The sequence below is a fragment of the Onychomys torridus genome, chromosome 13, assembly GCF_903995425.1.
Source record: "Onychomys torridus chromosome 13, mOncTor1.1, whole genome shotgun sequence".
Lineage (NCBI taxonomy): Eukaryota > Metazoa > Chordata > Mammalia > Rodentia > Cricetidae > Onychomys > Onychomys torridus.
The window spans coordinates 21,441,103-21,454,534 of NC_050455.1; the positions used below are offsets into that span (position 1 = coordinate 21,441,103).

The window sequence follows — 13,432 nt, forward strand, 5'->3', positions numbered from 1 at the left end:
GGTTGTTTTTCAAGGACTCTGTCTTCAAGAAGTTTTGCCACTCAGTCATTATTTGTTACTTGAGAGATGGTATGAGGAGAGTTTTAAGTTGTTTGGGGGTGAATTACACAAGACAGCAGGGGCGTGAGTGGACTTAATAGTGTTTGCTTATGAGGTGAGGACTCTGAAGTTCTCAGTCTTGGTATTATTTGGGAATAAGCAGCTGGGCTTTTTGCTAGAATTCAGTTGTGGCCACACAACAGCAAGTGAAGAAGCAACATGGACCCCACAGCTCTGCTCTGAAGGACACTGGGTTACGGGGTGGGAAAGATAATAAATTAAAATTCCTTTTTTCGGGGTTGGAGATTTAGCTCAGTGGTAGAGTGCTTGCCTAGCAAGCGCAAGGCCCTGGGTTTGGTCCTCAGCTCTGGGGGAAAAAAAAAATCCTTTTTTCGGGTGGGAAGGAGAGCTGCTGGCGGTGGTGGCACACGCCTTTAATCCCAGCACTCAGGAGGCAGAGGCAGGTGGAGCTCTGTGAGTTCCAGGCCAGCCTGGTTTACAGAATGAGTTCCGGGACAGCCAGGGCTACATAGAGAAACCCTGTCTCAAACAAAACAAAGAACCCATTTTTTTTTCCCTTAACCTTTTACTGGGGAAGAAGGCTGAAGATGGAACCCAGGACCGTCGTGCATGCTGGGCAGGCAGCGTGCCTCTCAGCAATACAGCCCTGAGCTTTCCAGATTCCACTGAGAATCCATGGTCTAAAAGACAGCCATTTGGGCCAGTGCGATGGTTTAGCAGGTCAGGGCACTTGCCAAACAAACCTGACAATCAATATATGAGTCCCCCAGCCCACATGGTAGGAGAGCCGGTACCCACAAGTAGTTCTCTAGTCTCCATGTGTGCCTTGGCACACAACATGTGCTACAATGTGAAATGTAACCGCTGGATTTACTGAGTATGTGATGTGGTATTCTGTAGATTTTCTAAAACTTGAAAATGTCATAAATGATGTGGCATTTGAGTTATTTCTACCTTATGGAATTTAGAATGAACTGGATACAGTTCAGAGCTGTCATCCTAAATTGTGCTAAAGCTCTACATTGTGTGTGTGTGTGTGTGTGTGTGTGTGTGTGTGTGTGTGTGTGTGTGTGTGTGTGTTGTGTGTGTGTGTGAATCTGTCTGTCTATCAATTGGTTTTTTGAATCAGGGTTTTTCTGTGTAGCCCTGGCTGTGGCTGTTCTGGAACTCGCTTCATAGCCCAGGCTGGCCTCGAGAGATCCGCCTGCCTCTGCCTCCCGAGTGCTGGGATTAAAGGCGTGCGCCACCACTGCCCAGCTGTATAGCTTATTAATTCACTGTGTACTTGCATGTGTATACTACTTACTCTAGTTATTAACTTTTTTTTTTCTTTAGTTTTTTTGGTTTTATGAAAAAATAGTTTTCATTTTGGAGAATTATAAAACCTTGAAACTTTTACTGTTATATGGTGAATGAAACTCTAGACATGTTAGAGAAGATAGTCAAATTTATACATGAAAACATCATGCTTCCAAAATTTCTAGTTGACATGAATTACTAGAATAGATCTGAAAGACTTGATACTGTATTTAAGGCATTTCCAGTCTCAGAATTTTCTTGATGGAAAATTTGCTCCTGTTCCTTATATCCTAACATCTGACTTTCTCCACTTGGATCAAGCGGTTTTTCATTTGTCTTCATTTCTCTGCTTCAGTGGAATTCGGGTGTTAGAACAGCAGCATGAAGGGAAGACACTGTTAAGAACTGTTCAGGGCTAAGAGTGGGCAGCGGAGCGGCCTAGACATTTCTGCCACGGAGGGCTGGGACGATGGCTCGTGGGATAGGAGCATCTATACAGGAGCATGAGGACCTGACTTTGAATCTCTAGCACCCACGTTAGAAAGCTGGGCATGGTCACACTCGCGTCTGGAACCCCAGCACTGTGAGGGAAGAGAGGAGGATCATGGGACTTTTGACTGCTGGCCTATTTCCAGGTTCAGTGAGAGAGCTTATTCATGGGAATAATGTGAAGAGTGATAGAGCAGGATGTCTGACCTCTGCATGTATGCACATACACTAAATAAGCCAAAGCCCCAGAAATTCCTGGCAATGCATTACTGGTGGCATTTTCCTCTCTGTTTTTTTAAATGGACTCATGTAACCCAGGGTAGCCTTGAACTCTGAGTTCTCCTGCCTCAGCCTCCCAAGTTCTGGGTTTATAGACCATATCTTATGAGCATTTTATTGAATTAGTTTTTGTGGGTGGGACATATTCACAATGGTACATTTGTGATCCAGAGATCCAGTTCAGGTGATCAGACTTTTACCCACCAAGACACTGCACTGGCAGTTTTTGACTATTAGTGTCCATTCATGTGACTGACTGGTTTGTGACATCTAAGTAATTTTACTATTGATGTTTGAACCTGTGCTAGTCTCATACAAAGGCCAGTCAGTAAGTGTATTTTCTTGTTGGTGTTTTTTCAAGACAGGGTTTCTCTGTATAATAGCTCTGGCTATCCTGGAACTTACTCTGTAGACCAGGCTGGCCTTGAACTCACAGATATCCACCTGCCTCTGCCTTCCAAGTACTGGGATTAAAAGGCGTGCACCACCATGCCAGGCTATTAAGTGTATGTTCTGTATGAAAGAATTTCCAGATACTTTGTTTTGTCTTGCTTTTGTTTGGCTATCTTTGTTTGAGACAAGGTTTTACTGTGTAGCCCAGGCTAGCCTTGCATTCATAGAGATCTGCCTCTGCCTCCCAAGTACTGGGATTGAAGGCACATGCCACCATGCCTGGTTTGTCAAGTTTAGCTTTGTTAAGACTCCTGCTCCAAGGTCTTTGGGCAGTGCAGGGAATCAGAACAAGTACTAAGTGGCCATTGTGGCTCACCTATACTTCCAACCTTGGGAAGTGAAGCCAGTCCCTAAGGTGAGCTGGCCGTGATCAAGACTAACAGTAATGAATTTTGGGGTTGATTGAGACCTTGACTCAAAGAATAAGATGGAAGAGCCATTGAGAAAGATTCCTTGTATCAACCTCAGGCCTCCTGCACATACATGTGCACACAAAAGCAGGTGCACCTTTCTACCTATTAATATCTCTCTCTCTCTCTCTCTCTCTCTCTCTCTCTCTCTCTCTCTCTCTCACAAAAGCAGGTGCACCTTTCTACCTATTAATCTCTCTCTCTCTCTCTCTCTCTCTCTCTCTCTCTCTCACACACACACACACACACACACACACACACACACACACACACACAGTTCAGGAGAGATGACTTAGTGGTTAAGAGCACTTGTTGCTATTGCAGAAGACTCGGGTTTGATTACATGTATCCACATGATGGTTCACAACCATCTGTAACTCCAGTTCCAGGGGATCTGATGTCCTCTTCTGGCCTATATGGATACTGAGTACACATGTAGTACACATACATACATGCAGGCAAAACATTATACACAAAAAAATTAAATAAGTCTTTTTTAAACAACAAGCCAGATGCAGTGGCACACATCTGGAAGCTCACAGGCCACCAGCTTACAGTACAGTCACAGCAGTAAGAGTGATGTTGACTCAGCAAGGTGGAGAAGGAGAGCCAGTTCCTGAAAGCTGTCCTCTTACCTCCACATGTGACAGTGTGCACCTCTGCCACAGAATAAATAAGTAGCAACAAGAAGCTCCATCCTGATGTAGCTTTGACAGGGTTGGTTGCAATGTCACAACATGACAGTTAAAGCTGCCTGCCTGGTAGAGGCCCAGCTTGGCCCATTGTGAGGAGCTCGCCGTGACCCTACACTGTGACCCTCTTGGCTCCTGCTTGACCTTGCAAGAAAAGCTCTGGCTGTAACTGAAACCTACCAGGAGGTTTAAAATATGGATGCTTCTTCCTCTGATTGTGGAAAAGAAAGAACTCCTTCCCCAGTTTAACTGTGGATGTGTACATTCCTCTGTGTTTTGTGTGAGCACAGGTGTGAGCATACCACCTTGTTGGAGTCAGGTTGTCCGCTGCTGCGGCTGACAAGCTGGCTAGCCCATGAGTGTCTAGGGATCCTCCCATTCCAGCTGCGGTACGCTGGGGCCCCAGGCTTGGGCAGCTACGTCTGACGTTACTTGGGTGCTGGGGAACTCAAACTCCATCTGGTTCTCTTGCTTGCAGGGCACCTTATCTACCAAGCCATTTCCCCAGCCCACTTTAGGGGAATTTTGTTTTAATGTCACCAGCTAAACATTGAATTTGAGCAGCTTTTCACATGTTGTGGTTGTTCTTCATGAAGTGCCTGTCCATGGTCTCACACCTGTCTTTACATGTTTCACCTCAGGAAGGACAGAGTGCAGGTCCCCCACCCTTGATACCAGGCCTAGGGCAGCAGGGAGCACAAGGCCGCATCCCACCTCTGAACCCTGGACAAGGACCTGGCCCTAACAAAGGTAAATATATGCTTGGCTGAGGAAGTTTGTATTCTCCCACTGTTGTGCACATTGGACAGTAAATAGTTTTGTTAGCAATTGATACGGTGGCATTGTATTGGACCTACTGGGAAGGTCACAGTCACGTTAGGTAATAGTTTGCTGTGTCTTTTGTTGCCATAGCAATGTTTCCTTAGGCAGTGATGTTGGCAGAGAAAATGAGTTCCATTCTACCAGAGACTTGTGGTGAAACCACAGAGAGCCCTGGCATTTGTGTCTGTGGCCAGCGGGCCCACACTGGAATGGGAAGTGTGGCTCTTGTGCCTGTGGGATGCAGGTCCGTGTGTCTGGCCTTCCAAAGAGCAGAACCGCCTCTGCTTTTGGCTCCTTGATAGGAGGATGCTTGCAGGATGTTAATGGAGTGCTTATTATCACTCCCCTTTGCCCCACTGCTCCACGTTGGACTCTAACTGCATACACTGTAAGGCACCATTTGAAGAAGAAAGCATTGTGCTGATACTATGGAAAGCAAAGACGAGGACTGTCAGCATTTAGGGCGTAGGGCTATTTGGGAGTTTCCGTTTAACCAGAGGCTGTGGTTGAACTGACATTGTGCCCTTGCACCCAGGTGGGCAGCCTTGGAGTAAAGGGTAAGGGCTGGCAGGAGAGTTGGCATGCGAGAACTTAGGGGAATATGAACAGCAGGGGAAAGGACAGTACACTGGCCCTTGGGGCACTGTGAGGACTGTACCTCAGAGTGCTGCACACCTTTGTTACTGACTGGCCAAGCCTGCAGCACCATGTGCTACATGTTAGATGTTGTCCCATCCTGTCGGATTAAGAGAAGGCCTATCAACATTTATAGCCCTGGAGTTAGACATTTAAAGCTCAGCTTTGGGTTGATGTGAGATATTAAAAGGTAGGAAAGGACAGGGATTCGAGCACTTTCATTTTCCATCCCCATTGCATAGAAGTGGTAGCAGTAGATACCCAGAAGGATTTGTAAGAGAAAGAAAAGGAAGACTTTCCCTGGAGGCTTGGGAACCCTTCGGAAGGGCATTTGTTGTCCACGAGGTACTTCCATTAATGAAGGAAAGTGGCCTCTCTGCCACACCTGCGGCTGTCTCCACCTGTTCCTGCGCGTCTTGCTCGCCCCTCTCTCTCCCCCTCTCCCTTCCTCCTTCCTCCTCCCCACCTGCCCTGCTGCCTTCCCTCCCGTCTCTCTCCTAGGGACCAGAGGGAGAAGGGAGAGACATGCAAGTGGCCTACCATCCCCTCCTGGATTAGTTGCCACCAACACAACATCACCGTTTGTAGTGGTAGGTTTCTTTCCTTGGAAGAAAGTTGACAGGCTCCTTTAAACACAGAGATGGATGGTGAGATGAGTATCTGTAGGTTAATGAAGTCCAGACGGAGCACGTGTTGTATCCTCTGGGCAGTTGTGCTAAGCAGACAACCGGAGTCGGGGAAGCAATTGTCTCTGTTGCTGTGATAACACATCGTGACGAAAAGCAGCTTGGGGAGGAAGGGTTTATTTTGCCTTACAGCTGATAAGTCCATCACCCAGGGAAGTCAGGGAAGGAACTCAAGAACCTAGAGGCAGGAGCTGATGAGAGGTCATGGAGGAGGGCTGCTTACGGGCTTGCTCTCCGTGCCTTGCTCAGCCTGCTTTCTCAGACAGCCTAGGACCACCAGCTCAGGGATGACAGCGGCCAGAAGAACTGGGTCCTCTCAGCCATCATCAGTCAAGCACCCAGCTTACCCAGGGATGTTACCTATGGGAACATTTTCTCAGTTGAGATTCCCTTTTGGAAAGTGACTCTAGCTTGTATCAAGTTGACGTAGGCCTACCCAACACAGCTGTGAGAACAGTGGACATTGAGTGCTTGTCCTTTAGGGGAGTGGACCCAGATATTTGCAAACTCCCGAAGAAAGGACAGCGGAGCTCAGGTGCAGAGACTTCTTCTGACATTCCATTTTTATACTGAGATTTCCAAGTTTCAGTCCATGCTGAGTGGAGAGGAGTTGAAATGGCTGGGAAGTGAAAAGTTGTGGGAGGGCGGGAGCTGCAGGCAGGGACAGAACTGTTGACTGAGTGATACAGGAAAGTTGTCTTGTTGACAAGACACAGCAGCAGAAGGCAGGAGCTTGGAAGTTTTGAATAAAATTCTTGTCTGCAAAACATGCTAATAATAACATATTTGAGGCCCATCATTCCCAGAAAGAGCAAAATAAGATGTAAATGCAAACCCCAAAGTTGAAGGCCAGTAGAGCTCGTTTGTCCCCAAACAGCTGTTAGAGGGGCCATGGTTCCGTGAGCCTTATGGAAGATTGTGTTAAGATTCCTAAAATGCGGTATGGCATAAAGCTGAACAGGCCAGGGACTAAAGGAGTGGACAGTGGGTGGCAGCAGTGTAGACCCGGGCCTGTGGTGACTTTGTGGTGTTTACACGAGCAGAAGTGCACAGGCACTCGCGTGTGCATGTGTGTGTGTGTGCAAAATTTATTTTTAGTTTTGATACAGGGTCTCACTGTATATCCCTGGCTGGCCTGAAACTCCCTCTGTAGATCAGGCTGGTCTCAAACTCAAATCCATCTACCTTTACCTCCCAAGTGTGGATTAAAGGAGCGTGCCACTACCCCTGGCTGATGGGAATTCTTGATACACAGTCTCCTAGCTTTTAGCTGCCCAGTCTACAGCCCAACTTTTCTCTGTTGTGTCTCTTGGGTATCAAATTAGGGGCCCTGATGTAGTCACAGGAAGAATTGGGACTGGGTAGCAAAGTCCATTCTCGTGCTGAAAGTTCACTTAGGTTTTCAACAAGAGATTAGTGGTTATCTTTAGGTCACAGTACAAAGCTGCAAGTTATACCACAACCCCCTGGTCTCCCCATTATATGATGCTTTGAGATGTTTATCTTCTAAGTGTCCTGAGAACCTAGGAGGGAAAGCATTGTAGGGCAGAGCACCTCCTAAAATTGGCAGGCACTGTAGAGCAGGCCTGCACAGCAGGCCTCATGGAAGCCATGTGACTAACATCCAGCTTGTTTCTTGTAGGTGACTCTCGAGGCCCTCCCAACCATCACCTGGGCCCCATGTCAGAGAGGCGGCACGAGCAGACCAGCGGCCCTGAGCACGGGCCTGAGAGGGGCCCTTTCCGGGGTGGCCAGGACTGCAGGGGTCCTCCTGACAGGCGTGGCTCTCACCCTGATTTCCCAGACGACTTCCACCCTGACAAGCGCTTTGGCCATCGGTTAAGGGAGCTTGAAGGGCGAGGAGGACCCTTACCACAAGAAGAGAAATGGAGGCGAGGGGGCCCTGGGCCTCCCTTTCCACCTGATCCCAGGGAATTCAGTGAGGGAGATGGCCGGGGTGCAGCCCGAGGCCCTCCAGGGGCATGGGAAGGCCGCAGACCTGGAGATGAACGCTTCTCCAGGGATCCCGATGACCCACGTTTTCGAGGGCGCAGAGAAGAAAGGTAAGGAAGTGTATTCTCTGGGTTTTCTGCATTTCCCTGCCCTCACTACAAAGATGTTTTTCCTTTCCTAAGGGAAAGTACTACGTTGATTTAGCCCTATGTTCTATGTGGTTAGCATTTAGACTTTATTTTTTCACTTAGTTTTATTTAGGTTTTTTGAGACAGGGTTTCTCTGTGTAGCCCTGGCTGTCCTGGAACTCACTCTGTAGGATAGCCTATCCTCAAACTCACAGAGACCTGCCAAGTGCTGTGATTAAAATTAAAGGCGTGTGAATCCGCTGCCTGTCAGCATTTAGACTTTCAAGTTATGTTATATGTAGTTCTCTGTTATCTTTGCATTTGAGACCTTTGTCTTTCAAGTTGTTGTGATGCAGTCTTATGCTGCAGTCCAGGCTGCCCTTGAATTCCCAGGCCTTGTCTCTGCCTCCTGAGAGGAGTGTGCCACTACTCCTGACTGACGTTTCTGAGTTAAAGAGATGGGCGACTGTGTATGTATGCTCAGTGAGTGTCTTGGATCTGACTTATGGTGTCCAGGTTAATTAGCTGATGAGATCTGAACCAGATACTATAATTGAAAACAAAGGGCTTGCAGGGCTGGAGAGATGGCTCAGCGGTTTAGAACACTGGCTGTTCTAGAGGACCTGGGTTTGATCCCCAGCACCTAGATGGCAGCTCACTGCTGTCTGAAACTCCAATTCCAGGGTGCCCCAACACCCTCATGCAGGTAAAACACCAGTGCACACAAATTCAAAACAAAGAAAAGAGAGCTTATAAAATAGGCTGAGATTTTGTGGAATTGCCCAAAGGTCTTAACATAGTCAGATTGAAAGAGACACCATCTTCCTATTAAACTTAGGTCAGGCTTGAGTTCTCAGCCCTTTGGATATAAATACTAGAAAGCAATGTAGAGGAAAGAAAACACATTGGTGTAATTTCAAATGATATTGAGCATAACCAATGATAGTCATGATTGATGTTTAAGGATTGACATCTGCATAATGACCACTGATCTCTTGAATCTCTGCGTCTTGTGCAAACGTTTGTTATGTCTTATTTATACTTTTGTCTGCCTGTGTCAGATTTTCAGCCTAGACTCTTGTGCTGTCCCACATCTCTGCTGCTCTCTGTGCTCGTTCTCCTCCACATGGAAGAGCACTGTAGCTGTGGCTCACTCTGGTTGGAGCTTCCCCTACCCCCCAGTAGCTTTGTGTACTTTCTTTGCAGGACTTCTAGGACAGTCTTTTCCCTATGAATTATACAGTCATCCTTTGGTATCTGAAGGCAGTTTCCGAGGACTATTTTTTGGTTTTTCGATACAGGGTTTCTCTGTGTAGCTTTGTGCCTTTCCTGGAACTCACTTGGTAGCCCAGGCTGGCCTCAAACTCACAGAGATCCGCCTGGCTCTGCCTCCCAAGTGCTGGGATTAAAGACATGAGCCACCACCGCCCGGCCTGAGCTGAGGATTCTTATACATCAGAGTCCTTAAGCAGTTAGGTAGTTACTTGTATAAAGTGCTGTAGGGTTTGCATATAACATATACACTTCCTACTGTATGCTTTAGAAACATCTCTAGATGACTTACAGTACTTCATATAATATGAATGTATGTAAGTACTGTGCATGTTATATATGACCGTGTGTGTGTGTGTGTGTGTGTGTGTGTGTGTGTGTGTGTGTGTGTGTCTGTCTGTCTGTGTGTCTGTCTGTCTTGTCTGTCGGGTTGAATCAGATGTCTTCGTCAATCACTTGCCTCTCTTTTTTGAGACAGAGTCTCTCACTAAACCTGCAACTCAGCAGTTCAGCTAGGCTGGCTGACTGTAAGCTCCTGGGATCTTGTCTCTGTCTCCCACAGCTGAGGTTGTAGACACAGCCTGCTGTGCCCTGCATTTTATATGTGTGCTGGAGATTTGAACTCAGAGCCTCATGCTTGTATGGCAGTCACTGTACTGACTAAGCATCTCCCCAGCTCCAGAATGTTACTGTATTGTATTGTGTGTTTGAAACAGGGTCCTACAGTGATTCCATGCTAGCCTGGAACTCAAGAGATCTACCAGCCTCTGTCTTCCAAGTGCTGGAATTAAAAGTGTGCACCAGCCTGGCTGTACTGTATTGTTTAGGAAATAAGACAGTAAGCAAAAGTCTGTATAAAGTGTTCAATACAGAAGTGGAGAGGTGGCTAAGTACTTTTCATGCAAGCTTTACATTCTAAGTTTGGATCACTGGAACTTATATAAGTAAAAAGCTAGGTGTGGTAAGTTACCCCTGTGGCAAGATTGGAGACTTTACTGGAGGCTTGAGGGCCAGGCAACCTGGAATATAACAAGAGAGACCCTGTTTGAATAAGATGGAAAGTTATTCTTTCTGGGACAGGCATGTGGCACTACACCTAACTCCAAAATTAAAGAAAAAAAAAATTGTATTCTATTTCTTTATTCTGTGTGTGTTGTTTTGTGTGGGTATGTGCATGTGAGTGTAGATACCCTTGGAAGCTAGGGAGTTACAGGGACTTGTGAAGTGCTTGATGTGGATGCTGGCATCTGACTGAGGTCATCGGGAAGAGCATGCACACTTTACTACTGAGTCATCTCTTCAGCCCTGGTTTTTATCTTTGTGTGTATGCATCTACTGTGCTGTGCAAGTGGAGATCAGAGGACTTCTTGCAGTGGTCATTCTTCTCTACCATGTGAGCCCTGGAAATAATGCTCAGGTCCTCAGGCCTGCCTGCAACTGCCTTTACCCGCTGAGCTATTTCATATTTCACTAGCCAGACCAAAAAAGAAAAGAAACTTAAAACAAAAAACAAAACAAAACAGCCCTAAGAGTTGCATATTATGTGTGTTTTCCTGAATGCTTGTGCATCGTGTGCATGCCTGGTGCTTGTGGGGAACAGAAGAGGGGACTGGATACCCGCAACTGGAGTTAGAATTGTGAGCTGCCATATACGTACGCACTGGGAAACAAGCTTGGCTCCTCCCTCTACAAGGCAGCAAACCACTTGAATCACTGAGCCGTCTCTCCAGCCTTGTTTTTTTTTGAAGCTGTGTCTCATGCATCCTAGGCTGGCCTCGGACTTTCTGTTTAGCCAAAGTTTAACCTTGAACTCATGTTTCTCTTTTCTCCACCTCCCAAGTACAGAAATTACTGATGTGTGTCATCATGCTTTGCTATATTTATATTTACTGCTTATATTGCTTACAAGCACATCAATTTCCTATTGTCTTCTTAGGACCTAGAGTGGTTGAGGGTAAACTCGGGAGGGATTTCAGAGGAATCAATTGATTAAAAGATGATTTTTAAGCCGGGCAGTGGTGGCGCACGCCTTTAATCCCAGCACTCAGGAGGCAGAGCCAGGAGGATCTTTTTGAGTTCAAGGCCAGCCTGGGCTACAGAGCGAGATCAGGACAGGCACCAAAACTACACAGAGAAACCCTGTCTCGAAAAACAAAAACAAGCAAACAAACAAAAGAACAACAACAAAAAAAGATGGTTTTTTAAAATTATTTATTCATTTATTATTTATTTAGTTTAGATTTTCAAGACAGGATTTCTCTGTGTAGCTCTGGCTATCCTGGAACTTGTTCTATAGACCAAGCTGGCCTAGAACTCACAGAGATCCTCCTGCCTCTGCCTCCTGAGTGATGGGATTAAAGGCGGATGACACCCCCTCCCAGTGTGGTGTGTGTGGTGACACTTTGTCCTGTTTCTCCTTCCTAATTTCATTACCCTGCACTACCTTCATAGCCTCAGAAAAATCTGCTTACTGACTTTGAAGAGTATGCTGCAGCTGTCCTTACCATACGTGGTATATACCCTATATACCGTACCAACAGGTATTAGAGCTCCAGTATAGGAATTTAGGGGGCACAAGCCGTCCGTACTAGTATAAAGGTGAAGGAGACCCCATTTGTACCTGGGGCATTGGCACGGTGATGCCTGGGCCTAGGAAATAATGTGCTGTGTTTCGGCACAGCGTTCCTGGGGAGACTGTCCCAGCCCATCTCGCCTCTTGTGCTGCTCTACTCTGACCCAGGTCTTCTGTGCTTACAGCAGAGATGCTTTGGTCATGCCACCTGGGGACAAAGAAGGCAACTAAAAGGGAACTGGAGGAAAAACCATACAAACCGGCTCATGCTTGGTATCTTAGCGTTCTATTGTTGTGAAGAGACAACATGACCAAGGCAACTCTTATAAAAGAAAGCATTTTAAGTGGGGCTTGTTCAGATTTAGAGGGTGAGTCCATGATCATCATGGAGAGAAGCAGGCAGGCAGGCACTGGAGCAGTAACTGAGAGCTTTATAGCCTGATCCGCAGGCAGCAGGCAGAGGGAGCCAGACTGGGCCTGGCATTTGAAACCTGAAAGCCCACTCCCAGTGAAACACCTCCTCTAACCAAGCCACAGCTCTTTATCTTTCCTGAACAGTTCCATTAACTGGAAACTAAGTATTCAAATGTGGGCCTGTGGGGCCTTTCTCATTCAGACCACCAGAGTGGAGATTATATGCTGGGCCAAATACACAGAGTACATGTCCCCAGACAAGTCATGACCAGCACCCCTTTTTCCATCTGTGAATGTAAAAAAGAATGTTCATCATAAAAAAAATATAGCTGATTCAGGTGGAGTGAACCTAAAGGTACCAGTTGTAGTGGAAAGGTTGGTGAGGAGGGAAAGAGACAGAGTAATAATACACGGGAAGAACTTGGTATGTGCCTGTAAGCGGAAGTAACCTGCACTCTGCTATGGTGTTACCTTCCATCTACTTGGTACTGTAATGTTAGTGCTGTGAAGTGAAACTTTAATAAATAGGTCACGTTTTTATCTCCATTTACATTGTATGTTAAAGTTTCCTGTTCTCTCCATACTTAAGAGTAATGTGTTTCAGAAGGTGGACATTGTGTTTTTGTTCTCAGCTTTAGAAGAGGAGCCCCCCCAAGACATGAAGGCCGTGCTCCACCAAGAGGAAGGGACAACTTTCCTGGTCCTGATGACTTTGGTCCAGAAGAGGGTTTTGATGCTTCTGATGAAGCATCCCGAGGACGAGATCTCAGAGGGCGAGGCCGTGCCAACCCACGAGGTGAGCAGTTGAAAACAGCTGGTCTGAGAGACAGCAGCCTTGAGCGCAGCTGGGCAGCCTCTGAGCGGTCTGTTTTGCTCCTCTTTGTAGGGGGATCCAGGAAGTGCCTGCTCCCCACTCCTGATGAGTTCCCTCGCTTTGAAGGAGGACGGAAGCCAGACTCCTGGGATGGAAACCGAGAGCCTGGTAGGGAAGGAGACGTGCTTGTACTTTGGGGGTTCCCAGAGTAGGGCCCATCTCCAGGTTCTGTCTTTTCTAGTTTTACTCCATGGAGGCCAGTTGTCTTCCTGTCTGTCTGTTCAAGTCAATAGATTTAATGCAGAAATAGGTGGGAGAACCCAGCTTTTTTTGTTTTGTTTTATTTTTTATTTATTTTTTTATTTTCCAAGACAGGGTTTCTCTGTGTAGCTTTGCGCCTGTCCTGAAACTCTCCCCCCCCAGCTTATTTTGTTTTTTTTGTTTTTCCTTTTT

General features: G+C 46.6%; 1 protein-coding gene across 2 annotated transcripts in view; it reads left to right on the forward strand.

Annotated features, from left to right (window-relative positions):
• The window catches only part of Wdr33 (WD repeat domain 33), a 108,547-nt gene that overhangs the window by 90,538 nt on the left and 4,577 nt on the right, over window positions 1-13,432 (forward strand). For both annotated transcript variants that reach the window (XM_036204893.1, XM_036204894.1), the window contains exons 17-20: window positions 4,324-4,432; window positions 7,469-7,889; window positions 12,798-12,961; window positions 13,052-13,147. In XM_036204893.1, the coding sequence (XP_036060786.1) occupies window positions 4,324-4,432; window positions 7,469-7,889; window positions 12,798-12,961; window positions 13,052-13,147 (790 nt within the window). The remainder of the gene's footprint in view (window positions 1-4,323; window positions 4,433-7,468; window positions 7,890-12,797; window positions 12,962-13,051; window positions 13,148-13,432) is intronic.